Raw genomic sequence first — 27,818 nt, forward strand, 5'->3', positions numbered from 1 at the left:
AAGATGTAAAGTAAAAGGACATAAACCATTCACATTTCTATATATCACTAATAGGATTCTGCAGGAAGATAGAGTTATAGATACCAAGTATAAAAGAATGCTAGACAGCATAAAATATCTGGAAATATACCACTAAAATAAACTCAGGATCTATATGAACAAAATCACAAAAAAAACTATATGAATACCATCACATTTACATAAATGGAGAAATATTAATTGTTCATGGGTAGGCAGGGCCAATATAATAAAAGTGATAACATAACCAAAATCTATAGATTCAATGTCATTCCAATTAAATTACTAAAATGTTGTCTTACAGAGCTAGGAAAAATAAGAACAAAATTCATTTAGAAGAACAAAAATATAAGAATATCAAAGGAACTAATGGGGGAAAATGTAAAGGAAGGCAGTTTAGCATACTATATCTTAATCTATATTATAAGGCAGTAATTATCAAAACTGTCTGGTACTAAGAAATAGAAAGATAGATCATTGGAACAGGATAGATATATAATCTATAGCAACAAATGAATATAATAACCCAGTGTTTGACAAGTGTAAAGACCTGAGTTTTGAAAATAAGAATTTATTTGGCAAAAATTGTTGGGAAATCTGGAAAGCAGTTTGGCAGAAATTAGGCATAGACCAATATTTGACAACATTTACCAAGATAAGATCAAAATGGACACATGAACCTAGATATGAAGGTAGATATCACAAGAAAATTTGCAGACTACGGAACATATTATTAATCAGGCTTATGGATAGATGAACAATTTATGAATAAACGAGAGATAAAAAGTGTTGTGAGACAGAAAATTAATAATTTAGTTACATTAAATTAAAAAGGTTTTGTACAAATAAAACAAATGTAGTCAAGATCAGAAGGTGTAATATTTGGACTAGCTCTCTGGAGGATCTCTGGATGAGCCTTGGTCTTAGGCGGAGGAGTGATGAAGGCAGGAGAGCTACCAGGAGGACCTCTGTTTCTGTCTCTGTCTTCTTGTCTCCTCTGTGTCTGAGTCTCTCCTCTCTCTGTGTCTGAGTTTGAGCATGTCTCCAGTCCTCTCACCCCTTGAATACCTCAGTATGATAAATCATTACATCACACTAAGTATATGCCAACTAGAGTGATTACATCATTATATCACACTAAGTATATGTGAACTAGAGAACCATTATCTCATCAATTACACTGATATGTGCTTAACTATAAGCACCTGTATCCTTGCTTCAAGTAGAGCACAGGTGGTCATGCCCTCCCTGACTTCTCAGGGGTGGGGGGAGGTGAGAAAGTCCAAAGAGAAAATGGGGAGCCAAACCAGATATATTTCCTCTGGCTGAAGGGTCTTATACCTCACTCAGAGTTCCCCCACTATCTGTGGCCCTCTACAAGAAGGAAAGCAGAAAACTTGGAAAATATTTTGTAGACAGTTTCTTAAATAGAGGTCTCATATCTCAAATATATAAAGAACTTTATAAAATCTATAAAAATTCAAGTCATTCTTTAATTGATAGATGGTCAAAGGATATGAAGGGGTGGTTTTCCAATGAAAAAATTGAAACAATTCATAGTAATATGAAAGAATGCTCTAAATCATTATTGATTAGAGAAATGCAAATTAAAACAATCTTGAGATACCATTTTACACCTACCAAATTGGCTAAAATGATAGAAAGGAAAGTGATAAATGTTGGAGGCAATGTGGAAAAATTAGAACTTTAATTCATTGTTGGTGAGTCAGTGAAATGATCCAACATTTTTTGGAGAGAGATTTGAAATTATGGTCAAAGAATTATTAAATGCTTATACCCTTTGATCCAACAATACCACTATTAGGTCTGTTTTCCAAGATGATTAGGAAAAATGGAAAAGAATGTACATGTTCTAAGATATTTATAGTAACTCTCTTTGTGGTAGCAAAGAACTGGAAATTGTGGGGATGTCTGTAAGTTATGCAATGGCTAAACAAATTGTGGTATATGTTTATGATGGATTATTACTCTGCTATAAGAAATGATGAAAATCTCCATGACATAATGAAGAGTGAAATGAGCAGACCCAAAGGAACATTATAGAGTAACAGCAGTAATATTTTAAGAACAAGTTTAAGCAACCAAGTCATCCTGATTATTATAAATAATGAAATTAACTGCAAAGATTTTATGAGGGAAGATGTTGTTTGATTCCAGAAAAAAGAACTGATACACACACACACACACACATATAGCATACAGATATATACACAAAGATTTATATCTAATGGTAGTCATCCTTTAATTTTGGGGTAGGAGGAAGAAGGGAAAAAAAGAAAATATAATTTTGTCATATATTTGAAAGGAATATCAAGTTCTACATAATGGATCTTCAATTTCAGGTGCAGTCTCCTATTTTTCTATCCCATTTTGATATGGAAATGCTTTTTTACTTCTTAAGTTCAGAATAAAATATAATAAAATCAAAACATAGTTGCTCAATGTTTTCCCTTTGTTTAGAAAAGAAGTAAGGATCTTGAATGTGAGCTTTCTCTAGATAGTGAATTGAAGCCTGGAAAGACAAAGTTTGATGTCTGTGTGTCAGTAAAGATCTTCTCTAGAATCGCTTAGAAGCCTATCCCCAGTTTTTTTTAAATGCATTCCAAAAAAAGGAATAGTTCCCACATATTGAAAGAAAACTTTTCTTTTCAACATTGTATCCTTGGGATCTGGGGGCCCTATGATCACCGATGATGGAAATGTCACTGAATGAATGCAGCTGTTCTTTCAAGTGAGTACTATATTGCAAAATCTTCAGTTTCATTGGGATGATCAAATTATTCAGTTTAGTCTCTGGGCACAAAATGTGCCAGCACAATCAGGGAGATGAAGGAGGAAGTCAATCATTCCCTCATAAGGAAGGAGAAAACCAATCAGTTATATTGATAATAGGATAGCATCAGAATTCCAGTTATCCTTGATCCTGGCATTCTTGTTCTTGAAATCCGGTTTGATCACACAGCTGGCCTGATGAAATTTTTTGTGTGTGTGTGTGAGTACACACACGCACACACAGGCACATACATGATATATACAGGGTCTATATGGTCATTTGATATATCCAGTCCTCAGATTCCTTGGAAAGGTCACTCTTATAGCTTGGAGAACTGTACCAAGTCCTGGTTGATCTCTGAGATTGACCGGCAACCTAAAATGATAAAACACAGCCATATGTATCTGGATTCCTTTAGTCAGCTAATCAGGGGTCTATGTTAATTCATATAAAAGCAGACTTAGACTGACTTTTATGTCATCTTAGCCAATTAACAGGAAATCCCTAACCCATTTGAAAAAGCAAATTATTTCAAATACTTTTGAAGCACTAATTTAAAAACAAAATTTTACTATGAGAATTACAAGTAATTTTTATCTTTTATTCAGGTAGTCCTCAAAAGGCATTATATACTATGGAAAGTAATGCAATTCATTAAAAAAAGATTACCACTTAAACTAGTTTTCTTTCATTAGATTTAGTGAGGAAGATTCTTATTTTTTTTATTAAAGCTTTTTATTTACAAAGCATATGCATGGGTAATTTTTCAATATTGACTCTTGCAAAACTTTCTGTTCCAAGTTTTCCCCTCCTTTCCTCACCCCTCCCCTAGATGGCAGGTAGTCCAATACATATTAAATCCAATATATGTATACATATTTATACAGATATCTTGCTGCACAAGAAAAATCAGAACTAGAAAGGAAAACAAAAACCTGAGATGAAAGGAAACATTAACAGAAAATATGAAAATACTATGTTGTTGTCCACACTCAGTTCCCACAGGCCTCTCTCTGAGTGTGTAGATGGCTTTTTTCATCACTGAACAATTGGAACTGGTTTGTTGTTGAAGAGAGCTACGCCCATCAGAATTGATCATCATATAGTCTTCTTGTTGCTGTGTATAATGATCTCCTGGTTCTGCTCATTTCATTTAATATCAGTTCATGTAAGTTTCTTCAAGCCTCTCTGAAATCATCCTGCTGATCATTTCTTACAGAGCAATATTACATAATATTCACATACCATATTTTATTCAGCCATTCTCCAATTGATGGGCATCCACTCAGTTTCCAGTTTCTAGCCACTACAAAAAGGGCTGCCACAAACATTTTTGCACATGTGGGTCCCTTTCCCTCCTTTAAAATCTCTTTGGGGGACCTGTATGTGCCAAAATGTTTGTAGCAGCCCTGTTTGTAGTGGCTAGAAACTGGAAAATGAATGGATGTCCATCAATTGGAGAATGGCTGGGTAAATTGTGGTATATGAATGTTATGGAATATTATTGCTCTGTAAGGAATGACCAGCAGGATGAATACAGAGAGGCTTGGAGAGACCTACATGGACTGATGCTAAGTGAGATGAGCAGAACCAGGAGATCATTATACACTTCGACAACGATATTGTATGAGGATGTATTCTGATGGAAGTGGATCTCTTTGACAAAGAGACCTAACTGAGTTTCAATGGATAAATGATGGACAGAAACAGCTACACCCAAAGAAGGCACACTGGGAAATGAATGTGAACTATTTGCATTTTTGATTTTCTTCCCGAGTTATTTTTACCTTCTGAATCCAATTCTCCCTGTGCAACCAGAGAACTGTTCGGTTCTGCAAATATGTATTGTATCTAGGATATACTGCAACATATTTAACATATATAGGACTGCTTGCCATCTTGGGGAGGGGGGTGGAGGAAGGGAGGGGAAAAAAACGAAACATAAGCGAGTGCAAGGGATAATGTAAAAAAATTATCCTGGCATGGATTCTGTCAATACAAAGTTATTATTAAATAAAATAAAATTTAAAAAAAATAATAAAATCTCTTTGGGATATAAAGCCTAGTAGAAACACTGCTGGGTCAAAGGGTATGTACAGTTTGATAACTTTTTAAGCATGATTCCAAATTGCTCTCCAGAATGGCTGGATTCATTCACAGTTCCACCAACAATGTATCAATATCGAAGTTTTCCCACATTCCCTCCATTGTTATCTTTTTTTGTCATCTTAGCCAATCTGACAGGTGTGTAGCAGTATCTCAGAGTTGTCTTAATTTGCTTTTCTCTGATCAGTAATGATTTGGAGCACCTTTTTATATGACTAGAAATAGTTTCAATTTCTTCATCTGAGAATTTTCTGTTCATATCTTTTGACTATTTATCAATCAGAGAATAGCTTGAATTCTTATAAATTTGAGTTAATTCTCTATATATTTTAGAAATGAAGCCTTTGAATGTAAAACTGTTTTCCCAGTTTATTGCTCCTCTTCTAATCTTGTCTGCATTAGTTTTGTTTGTACAAGTATAATATCTTAATATAATCAAAGTTATCTATTTTGTGATCAATAATGATCTCTAGTTCATCTTTGGTCACAAATTCTTTTCTCCTCCACAGATCTGAGAGGCAAATTATCCTATGTTCTTCTAATTTGTTTATGATATCATTCTTTATGTGTAGATCATGAACCCATTATAACCTTATCTTAGTATATGGTGTTAGGTATAGGTCAATCCCTAGTTTCTGCCATACTAGTTTCCAATTTTCCCAGCAGTTTTTGTCAAATAGTGAGTTCTCATCCCAAAAGCTGGGATCTTTGGGTTTGTCAAACACTAGATTACTATGGTTATTGACTATTTTGTCCTGTGAACCTAACCTATTGTACTGATCAACTACTCCATTTCTTAGCCAGTATCAAATGGTTTTGATGACCACAGCTAGGCCACCTTCATTTGCTTTTTTGTCATTGATTCTCTTGAAATTCTTAACCTTTTGTTCTTCCAGATGAATTTTGTTGTTATTTTTTCTAGGTCAGTAAAATATTTTCTTGGGAGTTTGATTGGTATAGCACTAAATAAATAGATTTGTTTAAGTAGTATTGTCATCTTTATTATATTTGTTCGATCTATCCAAGAGCACTTGATATTTTTCCAATTGTTTAGATCTGACTTTATTTGTGTGGAAAGTGTTTTGTAGTTTTGCGTATAGTTCCTGACTTCCCTTGGCAGATAGATTCCCAAATATTTCATGTTATCTACAGGTATTTTAAATGAAAATTTTCTTTTTATCTCTTACTATTGAATTTTGTTAGTGATGTATAAAAATGCTGATGATTTATGTGGATTTATTTTGAATCCTGCAACTTTGGTAAAATTGTGGATTATTTCTAATAGCTTTTTAGTTGATTCTCTGGGCTCATATCATCTGCAGAGAGTGATAATTTGGTTTCCTCATTACCTACTCTAATTTCTTTAATCTCTTCTTCTTCTCTTATTGCCAAAGTTAGCATTTCTAACACAATGTTGAATAGTAATGGTGACAGTGGGTAACGTTTCATCCCAATCTTATTGGGAATGGTTCCAGTATGTCATCATTACATATGATGCTTGCTGATGTTTTAAATAGATGCTACTGAATATTTTAAGGAAAAGTCCACTTATTCCTATACTCTCAAGTATTTTTAATAGGAATGGATGTTGGATTTTATCAAATGCTTTTTCTGCATCTATTGGGATGATCATGTTTTTTGTTAATTTAGTTATTGATACAGTCAATTATGCTAATAGTTTTCCTAATATTGAACCAGTCCTGCATTCCTAGTATAAATCCTACTTGGTCATGGTATATTATTTTGGGGATGATTTTCTGTAATCTCTTTGCTAATATTTTATTTAAGATTTTTTCATCAATATTGATTAGGGAGATTGGGCTATAATTTTCTTTCTCTGTTTTTGTCCTACCTGGTTTAGGTATGAGTACCACATCTGTGTCATAAAAGGAATTTGGTAGGTCCTTTATTCCCTAATTTTTCAAATAGTTTAAGTAGTATTGGAGTTAATTGTTCTTCAAATGTTTGGTAGAATTCACATGTAAATCCATCTGGTCCTGGGGATTTTTTCTTAGGGAGTTGACTAATAGCTTATTCTATTTCTTTTTCTAAAATGGAGTTATTTAAGTAATTTATTTCCTCTTCTGTTAGTCTGGGCAATCTATATTTTTGTAGGTATTCCTCCATTTCACTTAGGCTATCGAATTTATTGGCATAAAATTGGGCAAAGTAACTCCTAATTATTGCTCTAATTTCCTCTTCATTGGTGGAAAGTTCTCCCTTTTCATTTTTGAGACCAACAATTTGGTTTTCCTCTTTCCTTTTTCTAATCAAATTAACTAAAGATTTATCTATTTTGTTGTTTTTTCATAAAACTTTTAGTTTTATTTATTAATTCAATAGCTTTTTATTTACTTTCAATTTTATTAATCTCTTCTTTTATTTTTTAGAATTTCAAATTTGATATTTGATTGGGGATTTAAAATTTGTTCTTTTTTCTAACTTTTTAGTTGCAAGCCCAACTCACTGATTTTCTCATTCTCTATTTTACGCAAGTAAGCATCTAGAGATATAAAATTTTCCCTTATTACCACTTTGGCTGCATCCCACAAATTTTGGTATATTGTCTCATTGTCATTCTCTTGGATGAAATTATTAATTGTGTCTATGATTTGCTGTTTCACCCATTCATTCTTTAGGATGAGATTATTTAGTTTCCAATTACCTTTTAGTCTATTTTGTCCTGGCCTTATATTGCATGTGATTTTTATTGCATCATGATTTGAAAAAAAATGCATTTACAATTTCTGCCTTTCTGCATTTGATTTTGAAGTTTTTATACCCTAACACATGGTCAATTTTTGTATAAGTTCCATGAATGGCTGAGAAAAAAATAATCTTATACCTGTAAAACTAGATAATATGACATAAAAAAGAAAATGACATATATTGGAAGGGATGTGGAAAAATTGGATCACTATTTTTGGTGGAGCTGTGAGCTGATCCAACCATTTTGGAGAAAATTTGAAACTGTCTGAAGGGCTATAAAATAGTCCATATCCTTTGACCCAGAAACATCACTATTATTAGGTCTGTTATCTAAGGAGATATGTAAAAAAGGAAAGAGGACCTATATATACAAAAATATTTATAGTAGCTCTTTTTTGTGGTGGCAAAGAATTGGAATTTGAGAATATCCATCAATGAGGAAGGACTGAACAAGTTATGTTATATGCTTAGTAGAATACCACTGTATTATAAATAATGAACAAGATGGGAAGACTTATATGAATAGATGCAAAGTGAAGTAAGAAAATCCAAAAGAACATTGTATATAATAACAGCAATATTTTAGATGATCAACTATTCAAGAGAGAGATATAACAGTAGAAGAAATTATATTCATGAATACTCATGTTTTCTTTGCTACCTTGTAAGTTGTTCTTTTGTTCTTTTCTGTGCACCTTTTTTACTTTATTCTTTTCTCCCTTTCATCCCCACTCCATCCTCAAGCATGTTATAGTTAAGCACAGATATATGTAATAGATATATATATATACACACACACACTGGCCCTCCATATATATGTATACATTCAGACCCATCCACAGACCCACACACATATACACATAGAGTGATCACAAGTTTGGATGTGGGATATAAAGGGACATTTTTTCTTCTTTAGAATATTTTGATTTTATTCTTTTACTTTTAAACAGACACTCCTTATTTTCATAAGGGAATTTCCTCCTCAGAAGTTCCTTTCCTCCAAGAATTCATGGGTCCAGACCAAAATAAGATAACCAAAGATTTTAAAGCTACAAAAGACATTAGAAGCCTAATCTTCCACTAAGTGCAACAGAAATATCACCTCTAGTAGGCTGAATTAATGTTCATAGCATTTGAGAACTTCTGTCTCACTATCTCAATTGAATCCAGTAAGTTTATACTGCTTATTATTTCTCTGGACGCTGGACAGTGTCCAGTGTCAGGCATTATACAATAAATGGTAGCCCTTCCAATTATTGAGCATTTAATTGTTCTACTGAGCTGACATTTGCTTTCTTCTAACTTCTATTGATTTTTGTAGCTAGATGGTACATTGGATAGAGCACTGGACTTGGATTTAGGAAGATTTGAGTTCAAATCCAGCTTTATTCACTTTCTAGCTATGTGATTCTGGAGCAAAAGTTCACTTAATTCTGTTTGCCTCAGTTTCCTCATCTGTAAAATTATCTGGAAAAGAAAAAGTATCTCTGCCAAAGAACAAAACAACCAAACGGCGTCCTATAGTCACTCATAACTGAAAGGACTTAATGAAAAAAACAATAGAATATTCTTACTCTTCCCCATAATAGCCCTCAGAATGCTTACAGATAGTATGTCTCTTCTTAATGTCATTTTCTACAGTCTAAATTAAGAATATTTTAATTGTCCCTTACATCCCAAGTTCTTCAAGTCCCTTCTTGTAATATTTTCTTTCTCTAGCCACACTTAATTTAGTATAGAAAATGCTTTTTAAAGAGTGGCATCCTGTACTCTTGATGTAGTCTTTTGAGTAAAGTAGAAGTATGCTAGCTTAGCAAAGGACTCTCTGTAATCTCGACAAACAGTGCAACACTCCCTCCTCCTTTTTAAGCAGTTACATTAAGTTATCTGCTCATATTAAGTTTTCCTTATTGTCTTTCTCCCTTATGCCCATTCTAAGGAGGAATATACCATAGAAGGAAGGTGGGGATAAAAAAAGGATTGTGCTTGTTTTTTTGGATGTCTTACACTTAGTCTAGATTTAAAGTGATCTTACCTGTAAGGACCATGGATCTATGAAATTCCTTTTTTAATAAGTTCAAGAGTTGTTGAACTCCCTCTTCACCCTATTTCCAAATGGAAAGAATTGTGAGGCAAACTTTTTTATTTATTAATTATCACCCATTTTATCTACAAACAATATCTTGTTTGTCCATAATTGTTTGCATGTTTTCTTCCTACATTAGATTGTGAAGGAGATAATCCCTAGTTAAGTTAGTATTGCTCATCCTGATGACATATTTTTTGCTTATTCAGCCTATTTCAGATAGCTTTTAAAATAAGAGATATCTCTTATTAAATCATCATTGTAGTAAAATATTAATTTCTTCATTTTTCATCATTCAGCAGTTTCTTTTACAATGAGAAAAATTCCTAAAACACCTAAACAAGGAATTTAACAAAGAGGTTTTGTTAAGTTTTTGGCAGCCAGTAGGAAAGTCTCTGTGGTACAAAGATAATTGTGACTATTGGAAACCAGACTTGCCTCTAAAGCATTAGACAAATTGTAAAATCATGGGAAATGGTCATAGTATCTCCTGGGGAAAATATTAAGGTCATGGGACCAGAGAAAACTCTGAGTTTAACCAGGAATGTCAAAATAATGTGTTGTTAAGTCTAGAACTGCTAGAGTTTAGGCTAACAAATTATTTTGACCTTGATATGGCATTTTTGATTACTGCACATTGAAAAAATTGAGAGCAGCTATTGAAGTACTCTACCCTGGCTACATGAATTATTGACTCTGTTGGGCTGATTTATCAGATGGTCTATAACCAGTTCCTCAAAAAGAAGCCCTTTGTCTACCTCTTCTTACCTATTCTAATCCTAAAACATTCAAACTTGTTACCAGTATCTTTCTCCTTTGGTAAAAAATGGTATATAATGAGGGGTGACAAGAGATCTGCTGTACCAGCCTTTTAGCTCATCTGACCTTTCTGTGTGGAGAGACATCCCCCAAATTGATGAGGATTCTGCAGCACTCATTATTCAACTTCAAGCTATTTTTAAAGGTTACAAGTCTCCCTGGGGAGATGTTACAAATTTAATGGACATCTCTCTCCCCTCGAGAAAATACTTCTCATAGTAGTGGTCAATAGACAATTAGAGAAGCAGTCCCTCAAGGTCTAGGACACTTAACATCTGTTTTGATTTACTTTATAAGAATAGGTTAAGGCTTATGATCTATTACTCATATATATTTTTTGCTTAAATTTCTCTTATAATATTAGTGTTATCTTGCTCATGTACTTTCTCAAAGGAACTAAGACCCAAACATTCCTAGGAGAATAGATACTTTTTTGCATCAGGCCTTGTACTTGTTGACATAATTATATATTAATTATATTATGTTGATATAATGATGTCATGTTGACATAATAATAATGACTGTTCCCAACCAATCCTTTCTAATATCTTGATGATTCTGCTATTCCTTTCCACTCTTTTCTGTTCTCATGCTCCTTCCACAATTAGGGTAGGGACATGAGTGAGCCATTGTAGAATGGCCACAAGTTTCAACCAGACAAGAGGCTAGCTAGATGTTTTCTGTAGGAAATGATACGATGATCTTCATTCAGATTGAACTCTAAAATTAAGGGGATGATGTTTGTAGAACACTATGAACAAGGATGGGGAAGGTAGGTCTCATCTGTACAGCTGGACATCCAGCCAACAAAAACATAATAATAACAACCTAAGAAACAGTACTATTCAAGAGGAGGAATTGTTTGATAGTTGTCAGGTGAAATAACTCTATCTTTCCCCAAAACACTTCCCCTAAGTGCCATGAATGCTCTACTATTCTCCTTAAACCAAGCACTGAAGTTTTTCATCCCTAAAGAATAATCTAATCTCATGGTCAAAAGGTTGGGTAACTATGATAATCACTACCTTACTAATATTAGTATTCTGCGTCATATTGCCATGCAAACCTCCTTCTTGTTGCACAACAATATTCTCAGCAGTGTTGTTTATAGTTCTCTCCTATCCCATACAAACTTTTTTTTTTGAAAATTGGTAAAATCCAAAAAATGTCATTGATTCTCACAGCATGATAGGTTAAGCTTGTATGAAGCTAGAACCCTAGGATTTCACAGGTATTAGGTGTGTCAGCACACTCATTCTCTGGGGCCTGTGACTCCTGGCTTATTCTAGTACTCTGTACTCCTTGTTGTTAAGAATCACCAGCATTTGCAAAGGATATCAAGAAGCTTATTTCTTAGGTCTCCTTAAATTGATCAACAAGCAAGTGTTTATTGGAGGCCTCCTATGGGGGATTTAAAGAAGCATGTGATGTGATCTCTGCTTCAAGGATAATGTGATCTATTTGAAGTAATAGGGGCTAACACATAAAATGATCAAATAGAAATATAAGATATCTTGAAGCAAGTTCTAAATGAGTAGAACAGATAATGAATGTTATTGGATTTCAGAGGAAAAGGAGGTCTGTGCTAGCTGGGGTAGTCAGATAAGTCTCATTGGAAGAAATTAAAGTTGGCTTGGGCTTTCAAGACAGGTACAGTTGAGCTGGGCAGAAGTAGAAAGGAGAAAATATTCCAAGTAGAAGGATGATTTGATGCAGGGAAATAGAATTTCAAGAGGCTTATTCAGAGAACAAGAATAAAAATATCTGATTGGAAATGAGAGTTTATGAAATCAGAAACCCTCCTCTATCTGTCTTTCCAGTTTTATTTCATATTGGGAAGTTTTGAGAGTATTTTCTGTAAACAGTGTTGTTTACAATACTTTTTTTTGTTTGTTTACAACGTTGCCAAAGGATTTTGGCAGTGATTTTAGCCCCATATTAACTTTGCACTCTACAGAAAGAACAATGAAGAAATGAAATATAATGAAAGAGATAGAAATAAGATTTCTTTTACTTGGTGTTGGAGAGCAGAACTAAGACAGAGTTATAGCATAGATTGTAGTTTTATGTAAATGTTGTACAATAGAAATAGCATTGGATTTGCTCAAATATCAACTCCACCATGTACAAGCTGAATGACCTCGAATAAGTCCTTGGATCTCTCTAAGATTTCAGTTTCTATGTATCTAAATTGAGATAATCTCTAAGTCCTCCTTCTGGGACTAGATCTTGGGCAGTACCTCAAACAACAACGTGAGGAGATGCATTTTAACCTGATGTATTCCTTTCTATTATCTCACCTTGTAAGTGAGTCCCCATAAGATTGGCCTTCCAAGGAAAATGCACCTTGCACCAAGTGCTAGTGCTTTCAATACATCTGTTCCAGTTCGGATGCCACCATCTAAGTAGACTTCGATTCTTCCTTGCACAGCATTTACAACTTCTGTCAGGGCATCAATCTGAAAAGAAAAGCACATTTGTCCTTGCTGATCTTGATTCTTTCTTAGCAGAAATGGGGAACTTATGGAAATCAGGGCATCAGTGGATGGCATTCTGAGAACATGATGACACAATCCATTGATGAAATATTGTCTAAATTAAATTTCCCTTTCAATGCCATAACAATCAAACTACCAAAGCCTTTCTTGATATTCCAGGAAATGTTTTTTGATTCATCTGGAACAAGAAAAAACTTAAAAATGTCAAGGGAAATTATGAATGAAAGAGCTTACATCAGTAAAAGAAAAATACTGACATCTAACCTCACATCTCGCAAATTGGAAAAGATGGCAAAAGGTAGAAATAGTCAATGTTGGAATTCCTATGGGAAGATGTAAAAATATGAGATATCTATAAAAATATTCCACTGTAATGTGGACATATGGAGAAGAACCATATGTTCTTAGTCTTATAATTTTGGACTCACTTTTGTACTTTATTATTAAGTGATTATAGCTGCTAAAATAGGACAAAGACAGACACATGGAAGTGTCTTGAAACATGCGGGAAATAAGTGAATACATAGAGATGTGTATACACAGACTGTATTTAACATGCAAATAGTAGCCACTTACTGTGGCTGGAACTGTATCCAGCTGCCTTCCACCATGGTTGGAGACGAGAATACCCTGCACATTGTAATTTATGGCCAGTTCAGCATCTTCCTTTGTTAAAATTCCTTTCAGGATGATGGGCATTTGTGTTATGCTCCTTAGCCAGGCAATGTCTTTCCAGGAGGCAGATGAATCAATTTTTGAGACTGGGAGAAGAGACTCTGAATTTTCCTTAAGTGGCAAAAAAGGAAACATCACATTATTGTGAACCACACTTTTTTGGACTAGAATACCAGATCAAAGCTTTTGATATAGGCACCAGCCTTCTGGATCAGGATCACTATGAACTGTTATCCCCACCCACAATTCCATAGTAGTTGAACTTTCTTGCCCTTCCAATGTAGATAAATAGTATTCTGTTTATTTATTGACATCACAACCTTGCTTTTTACCTCTAGGATCAAATATAAAATTTTCTGTTTAGTTTTCATGCCTTTCAAGTCCTGTGTTATCTCTATCTTAGAATCTTATGCTTTGCTCCCTCATCCCCTTACTCTATTATCCCAACCTACTACCTTTTGCCTCACACATGATCCCTATCTCTTGACTCTGACTTTTCACTGACACAGATTGCCCAGAATGCTTTCTCTGTTTAATTTTATGTCTTGACTTCCTCTAAGAAAACTCAAATCCTGCCTTCTACAAAAGCTGTTTTCAGTCCCTCTTATGTCCTCTCTCTCTCCTTCTGAGATAATTATCTATTTATACTGTATATATTTTGAGTGTACTTAGATGTTTGCATGTTATCTCCCACATTAAACTGTGAGCTTCTTATTGGTCTTGCTATATGACACTAACACATAGACTATGACTCCCTTCAAACAACTAAAAACAAGTATCACCCATAGGACATTAGAGATACATGTTATGGTGGGATGTGAGTATTTGGAAATGTCTGACCAATGAGGAACTCTAGAGGAAGAGTACAAGATGGCCAACTGGCAAGTTTGAAAGGAAAGGTGAATAGCCAGAGGGCTTCACCCATGATTTTGTAAAGTTTGGAGAAAGTGAGGGGTTGGTAAAGCCCTTTAGTACTTTGATGAACTTTTAGGAAACAAAGTTTTTGAGCTATACAAGATATTGGATGAGTTCTTTCCCCAATTATCATTCCTGCTCTAGCTACATTCTTCTCCTTTTCTCATCTTGACCACTTGATACAACACAATAATTCCTGGATCCACTAAAAATGTATACTATATCATCTCAACCGGTCTGACACTGCTGTTAGGTAATTTTTTCATATCTTCCTAATTGATTCAATATCCCACTTATCACAGTGGTATTTCCAAATCTTTTCATCTCTTCTCAAACTTCCCATGACTTTTCCTCATCTCACCTTCTCATCTTGCTTCATATTTACTGAAAAAAATCTGAGGCTTCTTGCCAAGAATTCCCACTTGACAAGTATTTGTTGACCTGAAGCAATAGTCATGGAGGATTCTTTTGCTTGGAAAATTGCAGGAATAGTAAGTAGAGGCACAGAAGAATAGATTGATATACCTTCAGGAGCATGATAGTGATGATTTTATTATAATTCTTGAACAAGAAAGACACAGAAGGGACAGAATATACAGGGGTAGCAGCAAGGAAACTGGTGAGAAGATAAACAGGTAGTAAAGAGAAACATGGTTAGAGCTCTTTTAGATATAGTAAGCTACATATGAACTACTCCCTCAGAGAATCAATCAGCCTGTCAGTCAATTAGTGTTTATTATCATCTACTACATATCAGGCATCATGCAAAGTGCTGGGATTACAAAGAAAGGCACAAGGCAATCCCTGCTTATAAGTCTCAGGGGAAGACAATATGCAGACAACTATTAAAAATAAGATATAGAAAGGGTAAACGAAAGAAAATCACAGAGGGAAAGCACTGAAATTAAGGGGAACTGGGAAAAGTTAAGGTAAGACAATAGCCAGGGCTTGAAGAAAGCCCAGGCAATGGTAAGGAGGGAAAGAATTCCAGAAATGGGGAATTTCCAGCAAAAATACCCAGAATCTGGAGAATTGTCTTGTTTGAGAAACAGCTTACCTTCTAATGAGAGAGACAGCACGAATATATCTAAATATCTATATAATATGTACAAAATAAAAACATGAAAAGTAGGGAATTATTGTGCAGGAATCAGAAAAGTTTTCATGGAAATGGCACTTGAACGAGTCTTAAAGAAAACTAGGAATTTTGGTAAGATATTAAGTGTTGTTGTTAAAAGGGATTTATCTATGGTCTAGCTTAGCCCAAATTGTCACTGGAGGAAAATTCTTCCAATTTTGAAATTCTGCAGGTTTCAGGTACATCACTTTGATCATCCTAATTTCATTGTTATATAATGTCTATTTTCTCTTCAACTCATTCTTCCTCAGAGACTAAGGTAAGCCAAGGATGACAAGGAAAAAACACACTCCAAGTCTAGCTGACAACTCCAGAGATACCGAGTCCAAGATCTGAGCATTTCATAATGCTACCACAGCTGCCTAGTTATTACAAAAGTCACAATTGTAAAATTGTTTCTAGAAACGCCAGTATCACCAGAAGCAACTGTGTCTTTATCATTTTTCTTTTCTTCTTAGGATACTCTGTCTTTTAGAGCCATAGACTCTCCATCTAGTCTTTTATTCCATACAATTCAGAATCAGCTCTATGCCATGGCATAAGGGTCCTTCAGTTTTTGCTTACCCCTTACCTGCCCTGCTTTCAGAAACAGTGAATTCTTTCAGGAGGCCGTCTATTCTACTAGTTCACCTCTTAAATGTTTGAAACTTTGTTCTCCTTTTGAGTCAAATCTTCTTCCTTGTATCACTCACCCATTAACTCCCACCCCTAACTTTCATGAAATATTCCCCATACCTCAATGTCCACGACGAAGTTTTTCATCCTTATTGATTCTGGCAAAGAGAATTTGTTGCGATTATCTTGCAATCTATTGCCCAAAGCAGGACATCTACAGTGAGGACTAGAGCTTTGTAGCCTAGGGCTTCCGCTTTCTGGATCAGCTTCTTTGTTATTTGCCTGTCCTGTTGTATATATAGTTGAAACCATCGGAGGCCATTGGGAGCACTAGCCACGATGTCCTCATAGGAGCATGTGCAAAAAGTACTTGTAATATAGCAGATATTCATAGCTTGTGCAGCTATAAGAGACAATCAACACAAGAAATGAATTAGAGAAGATTTTATAGAAGTCCTGGCTTGGAAGTGGGAAGCCCTTGGTATAGAGCAAAGCTTCTTAAACTGTGGGTTGTGACTCCATATGGTGTCACACAACTGAATGTGAATGTCTCAAAATCATGATTAATTATCTATAATGTTTGATTCTATTTTCTATAACTATATGCCCAGGGTTGCATAAAACTTTCTCAGGCAAAAATTGGGGTTGTGAGTGGAAAAAGGTGAAGAAGCCTTGGAATAGAATTAAATCTATTACCATGATTGTGATGCAATTTGAGAAAAAAATGGTGTTATCTTTATGCCTCAGTTTCTTTCTCTGTCAAGGAAGATATTTGATTATAGATGCAGAAATGCTAGAAAAAATTCCCCAGTTCCATCTATTTCTTCTAATGTGGTTAAGTGATGAATCTGAATGGTTCCAGTTGTAGTAATGAGGGGACACAGTAGGAGTTGAAAGGAATTTACCCACATATCAAATAAACTTGAGTAAGTTCCAACAGAAGAGAAAGTAGGCAAAAAGACACATATGATCCAAGGTAGAGGTGACAAATAGGCAGCCTACAAAAGTACCCCCCTTTTCTGATGAGATTACAATGTTATTGGGAAATTTTAAATAAAATTTATCTCTCTAGATAGGGATGGTATTTTCTACCCAAAGTTTATTGGAATTTTCTTGGATTACTGAACTAGAAGACTCAAGTCTATCATAGTTGAAAATCTTCACTTTAAACTTTAAACATGATCTCTCCCTCTCTTCTTCCCCCCTCTCCTTCTCCTCTCTCTCTCTCTCTCTCTCTCTCTCTCTCTCTCTCTCTCTGTCTGTCTTTCTTTGTCTCTCTGTTTCTCTGTCTCTGTCTCTCTCTTACACACATGTACACCTGTCCAATTTCCTCAACTATATAATGGGGATAATAATAGCACCAACCTCCAAAAGTGTTGTGAGGCTCAAAATAATATAATAATTATAAAACATTTAGTACAATGCCTGACATAGTAGGTACTTACTCTAAATGCTTGTTTGCTTTCTTCCTTTCTATTCTAGCATGCATATGGATATGACCATTGCATTTGGTGTTGCAAATTTTGGAATAAAAACAAAATGTTAACAAGCAACATAAAAAGCCTGATAATTATGAGCAACCAGGATTTATAGGTCAGTTACTCTGGGAATCTGGAAACTGATGGGTTATAGTAATGATTAGTATTATTTGCTTGACCTAAAGTCAGTGGATTATTGTTTAACGCAAAGGTGTTTTATTTTTGCCTATGGAGATGAAAGGATGGTTGCAAGGCAATGGTTTAAAAATGATTTGGGGGTTTTAGGGTACTGTAAACCCCTTATGGGTCAATAATGTGATGTGGCAAGCCCTAACAATAAATGTAATCTTGGGCTGTAATGAGAGGCAGATGTTCTAGGAATAGGGAGGTGATGGTCTCTCTATAATCTGCCCTTATTAGATCTTACCTGAAGCATTGTTGACAATATGAAGAGTGTCTAGAAGAAGCCAAGTAGGATGAGTAATGGCTAGAGTTCATATTATGTAAGGATTGTTTAAAGACACCAATACAAGTATGTTTATCCTGGAGAAGAGAGGACTTGAGACATATAGATTTGAGGAATATTATTTGAAGAATTGATGGGTTGTTATTTGGAATAATAGCTAGAAAGTTTGCAAAGTTCTTTAAATCTACTTTTCACAACCTACACTATAAATGCTATTTATTCCTCAGAGGATAGATGGGGAAACTGAGGTAGAGAGATTATCCAGGTTTATTTTTATAATATTAATTAATTATACAATCACAATTAATTAATATTATATTAATATATATTATGTTATATTAACCAGATTATCTAGTCTATCCAGGTCACACAGCTAGGAAGTGCCTGATGGAGGATTCAGACTTGGCTCCCTTTGACACCAAGGCCACCACTCTACCCAATGTACCACATAGCCATCTAGAAGAGAAAATGGATGTTGCATTTATTCACAAAGAGCAGAACCAAGAACTAGGGATAGAGGCTTTGCAGAAGCAAATTTAGACTTGTCACAAAAAATACTTCCCAACAATTTGAGCTATCAAAGAGTAGATTGGGTTATCTTAAAAATGGTGGGTTCTCCCTCCTTGGAAGTCTTCAAGAAGAGACTTGATGGCCACCATCAGTAAGGTATGTTTTGGTGAGGATTCATTTTAGTGCCTTGGACTAGATGGACAATGAGATCTCTTCTGACTCAAATTCTATGACCTGTACCAGAAAGGGGTAGATTCTATTCAGGAATACATGGCTAATTTTTTAGGGCTGAATGTGGGGAAGTTAGTGTTTTCTTTAAGATTTTGGGTTACACTTCTTACACCATAATTTCTCTCAAGAGCTCAAGGTCTTTAAGTAGCCTGGAAGGAATCTTTGGGGTTGGTCAGTACCTTTAGCTGTACTCTGTTCTCCATCAGGCCAGCAAAGGCAATGAAAAGCAGTGGGTCCGATGCAGACCGGAAAGCTGATCTCAGATCCTTGAATGGTGGTCCTGGTGTCTATCACAGACATATCTCTTAGGAAATGGGGACGGAGACGGATTCTGTGAGGCACAAATAACAAGATTACCTCCTTGGTTAATACACTATTTGGTTCTAGGCTCTTCAGATCAGAGATTCTGAGAGGGGAAGTATCTGACTTCTGAAAACTTTTGGTCTTTTTTGGGGGGATAATGTGTGCAAAGTGACACAGTATATAAATGCTAGAATTTGCAGTCAGATCCTCTACCTCTAAGCTTCCCATATTGGAAAGAATATGGCAAAGTGGAGCATATTTAGAAACAACAGAGCTAGTGGATGTAACCTAAAATGGATCAGCATGGGGATGTTTTTTTAGAGGCAGCTAAGTAGTGAAGTGGAGAAAGTACAGAATCAAGAAGACCTGAGTTCAAATCCGCCCCCCACCCCAGATGCTTACTAGCTGTGGAATTCAGTGGATCACTAGCTAAGGAGGCAAATTACTTAATCTTGCCTTTCTCATCTGTAAAATAACACCTACCTGTAAAGAGTACTATAAAGATAGTATGAGATAATATTTGTAAAGCACTTTGCAACCTTAAAGTGCCATATAAATGCTAGCTATTGTTACTTGAAAACAGTTAAGTCTTTTCTCCCTTCCTGTACATTCACATTTTTCTCTTTTCCAGAATAAGCCTGCCCAGTTCTTTCAACAAACTCTTATTAGTAACAGACTCCAAACACTTCCTTGTCCTGGCTGTCAATGTTCTTCTAAATCTTCAGTGCCTTGTCTCCCAGACTAGACCATAAACACATTGAAGGTTGGGACCAGACCATTCCTTCTCCCTTTGTGTCTATTATTGTAGTTATTTCTTGCCATGGTGAATATATAATGACATTTCTTATGTATCTCTAACACTGCTCTCCCAAATTTTGTACTCTATGATTTAATCTAAATCTGCCCCTGTGTCCTTTTCTCCCTCATGAGATATACTTAGGGATCTAATAAAAGGACAAGAGAATGGAATTGAGTTAAATATAATTGACTATATAATTGGTAATCCTCCTTAACTCTATTCTCCTCTTGAAGGATTAGCAGCCTCAGTGCTGGAGAGCTCTTTTGTCATTTCTCTTCAGTCTCTTATTACCAGGAATCAAAGAGAAGGAGAAGGAGGAGGAGGAAGATGGAAAGAAGAAGGAGAAGCAAAAGCAGGAGCAGGAGCAGGAGAAGAAGGAGAAGCAGGAGAAGAAGAAGAAGAAGAAGAAGAAGAAGAAGAAGAAGAAGAAGAAGAAGAAGAAGAAGAGAAGGAGGAGGAGGAGGAAGAGCCATAATCATTTATAATATATCATTTATTCATTCAATAAACTTTTTATTGAGGATCTATTACAAACAAATCATAGCTGTGTATATCATAGATAAAAAATGTTTTGAATTAAATGCAGGAAGGAGGAGGAGAAAGAGGAGGAAGAGGAGGAAGAAGAGGAAGAAGAAGAAGAGGAGGAAGAAGAAGAAGAAGAAGGAGGAGGAGGAGGAGGAAGAGGAGAAGAAGAGGAGGAAGAGGAAGAGGAGGAAGAAGAGGAGGAAGAAGAAGAAGAAGGAGGAGGAGGAGGAGGATGAGGAAGAGGAGGAAGAAGAGGAGGAGGAAGATAGGGAAGATGGGGAAGAAGAGGAGGAGGAGGAGGAGGGGGAGGAAGAGAAGGAGGAGAAGAAGAAATACCAAACTTTTTATATGCTGAAATATTCTCATCTCTTGTGATGCATTCATCAGCTCCTCCTTCAATGAATTCCCAAGTGGACTTAGGAAGATGGTTTTTGGCATATGCTTGAAAGTCAGACAGGCATAGGAAAGCCATTTTTGGAAGGACCTTGGAAAAAGAACAGTTAAAATTTGTCAGATATGGGGCAGTGACAGAAAGGGAAATAACAGTTCGTTAAAGAAGAAAAAACAATCCCTATCATGTTTGCAACAATAGTAACTTTAGACTTTTGCTAACATAGAATAAGGGACATGTTAACATTGCTACCATAGAATAAGAAAGAATGGATTCTAGTTTTTCTCCATGCTCATGAGTTCTGTCCATTATTGTGGGTGTCAGTTTACATTGCTAGTAAGTTGACCCTGGCCCTAAGATAGCCTGGGTAGCAGAGAATGTATTCTTCCCCATAGGGTTGGCAGTGCAACAGGGAGAATGGGAACACTGATGAATATGGAAAAAGAAGAGAGCCCAGTTTCCATTCCACGGAATGGAAACAAACCACACAGGTATATCTTTTATGGGGACTTAACTTAGTCAATTAATGAGATTCTTTTGGATCAAACTGGCTTTTACTTTGTGGTGAAAAGGACTATTGGTGAGATTAATAGAGTGGCTACAGGGAATAGAGCAATTGGATCTGGAAGGCATTATTCAGTGATGGCATTCAGGGTGTCAGTGCTAAATCTTACTTCATTCATGTTTAAGTTGAGGTAAGTAGGAATTCAAAGCTGTCCTTGGTCAAAATTGTATTAAAAACATGTATTAATAAAATGTATTAAACACTTATTAGGTGTAAGACATTGGGCAAGGTGCTGAGGATAAAAACACAAAAATGAAACCATCTTTGCCCTCAGAAAGTATGAATTACAGTCAAAGTATGCTGAGTTTAACTAAAACTTGACCTCTATCCTTGGGAACTTTGTAATCAAGTTGGCTGATGTGACATATAGATAACCATAACACAAAACAATAGCAGGCATAAAATAAAGTGTTTATTAAGATGATGGCTTATGATGCTGCAGAGTTTACCCCAAAAGGTGTACCCAGATTTGAGGGAGTAAGTAGTGAATGATGGAAGAAATATAGACTATATATTGCTCATATATTGGAAGAGGGACCATACTTCCAAATTTGTAATTAATCCTCAAACTATACTGTCATACATCTAGAATCCCAAGGATTTTCTAGAAATTTGAATACAGTATGTGACAGTGAAGCATTTAGATAAGAAAAAGAATAATATCTTTTAAAAATGAATCACTTTTCCCCTACATATATGAAGTGATGAATAATATATCTCTGTAATATATCTGTATACCAGTGTGGTCAGTTTCCATTCAGTTCACCTATTTCCTCCAACCAGTGCAACATCCCAGGAAATCTCCTTTGGCATTAACTGGGCTCTCTTCCTCCTGAACATCCATCAATGCTTCTATTCTCCCCATTATACTGACCCTATGGGGAAAAATGCATTGTCTGCTACCCTGGCTACCTCAGAGCCAAGATCAACTTGCTATATCACTATGTAAAAATGAATCACTTTTCTCCCAACACATATGAAGTGGTGAATAATATATCATTTATTCATTCAATAAACTTTTTATTGAGGATCTATTACAAACAAATCATAGCTGTGTATATCATAGATAAAAAATGTTTTGAATTAAATGCAGGAAGGTCTCTATAGTCATAGTGGTCTAGAGGAGTTTTTATGGAAAAGTTAGGATTTGAGAAACTTGATATGAAAATGGGTAGATACGGTGGTAGGGTGGGCAGTGGAGGTGGAGTGGCATAAACAGAGTTGTGATGGCAGGAATATCATGATATATTGGAGGGACAATCATTATTTCAGGCTGTCTGGAAGGGATAATAATAAATATAAGAGAGTAGTGGAAAATACCATTAGAAAGAAAATATTCTTGTTCTTATATAACTCTGTGCCACTTTCTCTATCAGGTTAAACCACAACCCCTATACTTCTTATCTTCTGCAATTCTTGCCTATCTCTTTCAAATCAGGTTTAATTCACTGTTTAGCACTTGCTATATTTTTGGTATCAATACTTAGTTACCTATCATTGTTTGATTTTATATACCATAATATATAATGATATGAAATCATAATATAACAATAGACACACACACAAGTGAAACTCTTGTCCCAAAGCTCATTGATATGATATTCTCTCCTTATTGGTGGAGATCAAAACCCTGTCCCAAATGAAAGGAAAAAAGTTCCATTCTCTACTAGCCTCTTTCAGTATTTTTCAAATTTCCAGCCTTCTTCAAGAATTGTTACTTTGGGTACTTCTGGCTTCCATCTTTTTTTAAATTTTCAACTTAAAAAATAAAACAAGCACTTCCATAAGAAAGTTCAATAGGAAAAAAAGAATTGCACATAAAACTCCAAATCTGTTATGTACAATTTGCTTTTCTTTTAAAATATGTAGCAAAGTTATCATGTAATGTTTTTTCCTTCATCACCACTGCCCCTTCTCCCTACCTTAGAGATGGCTATCATTAAACAAAAATATGTATGTGTATGTATATGTGTGTGTGTGTGTGTGTGTGTGTGTGTGTGTGTGTAAAATCATAGTATACTTATTTCTATTTATCAATTCTTTCTCTGGATGCAAATAATATCTTCCTTCATAAGGTCCTTTGTAATTATTTTGATTATTTATAGTAGTCAGAATAACTTGTTCACTCAAAATTGTTCTTAAAACAATATTGCTATTACTGTATACCACATTCTCTTGGTTTTGCTCGTTTTGCTCTTTATTATTTCATGCAAGTCTTTCCATATTTTTCTAAGATAATTGAGCTCATTAATTCTTGTAGCCCAGTAGTATTCCATCATAATCATATACCAAAATTTGTTTAGTCATTTCCTAAGTACTGGGCATCACTGCAATTTCCAGGGTGTTTTTTTTTTTTTAGGTGGCTTTTCTTTTCTTTTCTTTTTTTAATATTTTCTTTTATTTTATTTAATAATAACTTTATATTGACAGAATCCATGCCAGGGTAATTTTTTTTACAACATTATCCCTTGTACTTGTTTCTGTTCCGATTTTTCCCCTCCCTCCCTCCACCCTCTCCCCTAGATGGCAAGCAGTCCTATATATGTTAGTTATGTTGCAGTATATCCTAGATACAATATATGTTTGCAGAACTGAACAGTTCTCTTGTTGCACAGGCAGAACTGGATTCAGAAGGTAAAAATAACAGGTTTTTTTTTTATCACCACAAAGAAAGCCACTATAAACATTTTAGAACATATAGGTTCTTTTCTTTTTTTCCCTAATGAATTTGGGAAACAGACATAATTATGATATTGCTGATTCAAAGGACAGTTTTATAACTTCTTTGGACATAATTCCAAATTGTTCTTCAGAATGGTTGGATTAATTCATAGTTCTACCAACAGTAAATGTGTCCCAATTTCCCACATCCTCTTCAACATTTATTGCTTTCTCCTTTTATCATTTAAGCCAATCTGATAGGTATAAAATAATATATTTTAATTTATATTTCTCTGGTCAATAATGATTTAGAGCACTTTTGGCTTTCATCTTTAAGAAAGAATATGAGATAGGCTAATCCCACCTTAGGTTGCTGAAGGAAAAGACGTGAATAAGGAAGAAAAATTATACTGCATACTGAGGTATTTTGCTGATGTTATTGTTGTTGATGTCCTGTAAAACCTGGACAACATCATGCCAGGAAACTGAATCGCTTCCATTTGATATGTCTTAGAAAGATTCCGAAGATTACCTGACAAAATGAGGTTATTTATTGAGCAAAACTGCCAAATATTCAAACTACTACGGGAAGCACAACTCTGATGGGCTAGCCACATTTGAATGCCAAAAACACATTTGTCTGAAAGATTATTATAAAGCAAATGCTCACATGATGATCAGAAAATGTGATGCAGGGACACTCTCAAAGTCTCTCTGAAGAATTTTGGAATCCCTTCCTTCCTTCTTTCCCTCCCTCCTTCCTTCCTTCTTTCCTTCTTCCTTCCTTCCTTCCTTCCTTCCTTCCTTCCTTCCTTCCTTCCTTCCTTCCTTCCTTCCTTCCTTCCTTCCTTCCTTCCTTCCTTCCTCCCTTCTCTCTTTCTTTCTCCTCTTCCTCTCCTCTTCTTCTTCCTCCTCCTCCTCCTCCTTCTCATCTTTCTCCTCCTTTTTCTTCTATGACTATGACTCAAATTCATTCCCCATTACAACATACTCTTCTGGCTGATGTAGTGTGGGGACTCTTTCAACTGACTTATTATTATAGTTACTCATTCCATAGATCATGTGCCCCTGAAATCTGGAAAATCCATGTAAATATCTTTGGCCCTCCCTTCACACCAAAGAAAGAAGACTGAATATTATGGCATTAAAAGATAAAATATGTTGATATTATACAATATTATACAAATATTTTATACATGTCTGAGTTTCTAAATGTTTTCTGTGTCATCTGCTGACCTTTGTGTATCATCTTTGGTTTCCACAAAACTCCACTGAAATTTCCATTTAATTTCTTATGTTAGCCTGTGATATATCAAAACTACAATGGGGAAAGTCATGATGTGGAAGGGATGATTTGTACTACAATTCACATTGCTTAGATTTTTCCAAAAAATGTTCATGGTCAACATAAACTTTTGTTAATTTCTCATTTTAAAAATTTAGTGTGGTCAAGCAGTGCTGTTCAAATCTTTTATAATCTCATGCTATATTGTCTTTCCACTATTATCATCTATTAGCATTTATGTCAATATTTATTCTGACTAATCAGTGATTACTTCATGCATAGATGGTTAATTGTGATCATGTCATAGGATTTCAATCTGGAACAGACTTTAGAGTTCATCTAGTCTAACTTCCTAATTTTATAGATGAGAAAACAGTCCCAGAGAATGAAATTACTGAGTCCTTCCTAATTTCTTAATTTCTTTCCATGGTGTCACCATCCTTTGAATCAGCCAGGTCTATAACTTGAGAGACACTTTGGACTTTTCATTTTCCTTTGCCCCACATATACAGACAGATCCTCATCATACCCTTTCCCTTCTCACACCTGTTTTCTGCTCTCTACTCTCACTGAAATCCTTATCACTTCTTGTCTGGATTATTGTATTAGTTTCTTAAATGAACTCCGTGCCTCAAAACTATCTTCAATCCATTTTCCACATCATTGATAGATTGACATTCTTAAAGCACAGATCTGACCATGTCATTGTCCTGCTCATAAAGCTTTAATAATTCCATGTTACCTCTGGATAAAATACAGATACCTCCATGGAAATTCTAGAGCCTTCCCCCATCTGACTCTAGCTGAACTTTCCAAACCATCCAAGATGGTTTTAGAAATCTCACCTCTTGTACTCTACGTTCCAGCCATTTTAGCCGGAATGTGCTCCTCACTAAGCACAGCAGGGCTATTCCCTATGTAATATTCTTCCTCTTTACTTCCACCTCTTAGGATTTCAGTTTCCTTCAATATTCAGCTCAAACTCTGTTCTCCTTTCCTGCTTTCCCTGCTGTTAGTGCACCCCTCTTAGAAATTTCTTTTTAATGATTTTATATAGATTTTCCATTTCCTTACTTGTACACATACTATTTTCTGCCCAAACCACAGAGTACAATGTAACATGAGGATCAAGGACAATTTGGTTTTTATCTTTGTATTCTCAGTCTGAATACAGTGCTTGGAACACACGAGTTACAATACATTCTTTTTGTGATATTCTTGTGGGGAATTTCCCATACTAGTTTCATTTGATTAAAAGCTTAGATACTTGCTAGACAACAAATGTTCTTGTAAGGTTCATGCGTCAAACTCTTATCAGCTGCTTCCTAATAACAGCATGACTATCCCTGGAATTATAAATGAAGGTCCTTGTCTGTGGCAGAAATATGTGGCTTTTGAAAACTTACCAAGATCAGAGAGAAACAAATGTGTCTAAGGTTAGGAAAATGGAAAAACTGGAGACAAACAGCTACAAAGAACATTTAACATATAGGTTGTGGATTTAGGATTTCGAGCTGAGACAGACTTTATTATACTACCTCTGTGACAATAGGCAAATCATTAAATCTCTAAGCCTCGGTTTCCTCCTCAGTAAGAAGGGAGTATGGGAGTATGGAGTGGATAAGCTTATTTTATGATTCATATTATGTATATGTACTAAGGTATTGTGCTAATCATTTTATATCTTATTTGATCCACATAACAATTCTGCAAGCTAGGTGCAATTATTATCTCTATTTTATAGTCTTTTTATTTTTTATTAAAGCTTTTTATTTTCAAAACATATGCATGGATAATTTTAAACATTCACCTTTGCAAAATCTTGTGTTCCAATTTCTTCCTTCCCTTCCCTTCACTCCCTCCCCAAGATGGCAAGTAATCCAATATATGTTAAACATATGCAATTCTTCTATATATTTCCACAATTATCATGTATAACTATATTTAGAGGTCAAATGACCTGCCAAAGTCACACAGCCAGTAAGTATCCGAGGCTATATTTGAACAGCTTCCTGATTTCAAACCCAATGCTCTATCTACCATTCAACAAACTTTTACTGGACTATACGACTTCTCAGGTTCTTCAACTCTAGATGTTATGATCCAATCATTTTGATTTCCTTTCTTTGTCTCCCTAGCACTTAGCACAATGTTTGGCACATAGGAATAAGTGTTTAATACATGCTAGTTAACAGAGTAATTCCCTTTATTTTATAGGAGAGGAAGCTTCT

General features: G+C 35.2%; 1 protein-coding gene across 1 annotated transcript; it reads right to left on the reverse strand.

Moving 5' to 3' along the window:
- Window positions 1-569: 569 nt before the first annotated feature.
- On the reverse strand, window positions 570-23,621 carry HAO2 (hydroxyacid oxidase 2). The gene is given in 8 exon segments (XM_051992886.1): window positions 570-3,187; window positions 9,663-9,732; window positions 12,833-12,991; window positions 13,607-13,816; window positions 16,494-16,585; window positions 16,588-16,776; window positions 19,238-19,389; window positions 21,027-23,621. Coding segments are annotated over 8 exon segments (1,059 nt in total). The 5' UTR covers window positions 21,158-23,621; the 3' UTR covers window positions 570-3,131.
- Window positions 23,622-27,818: the final 4,197 nt, after the last annotated feature.

The sequence above is a fragment of the Antechinus flavipes genome, chromosome 4 (genome assembly GCF_016432865.1).
Source record: "Antechinus flavipes isolate AdamAnt ecotype Samford, QLD, Australia chromosome 4, AdamAnt_v2, whole genome shotgun sequence".
Lineage (NCBI taxonomy): Eukaryota > Metazoa > Chordata > Mammalia > Dasyuromorphia > Dasyuridae > Antechinus > Antechinus flavipes.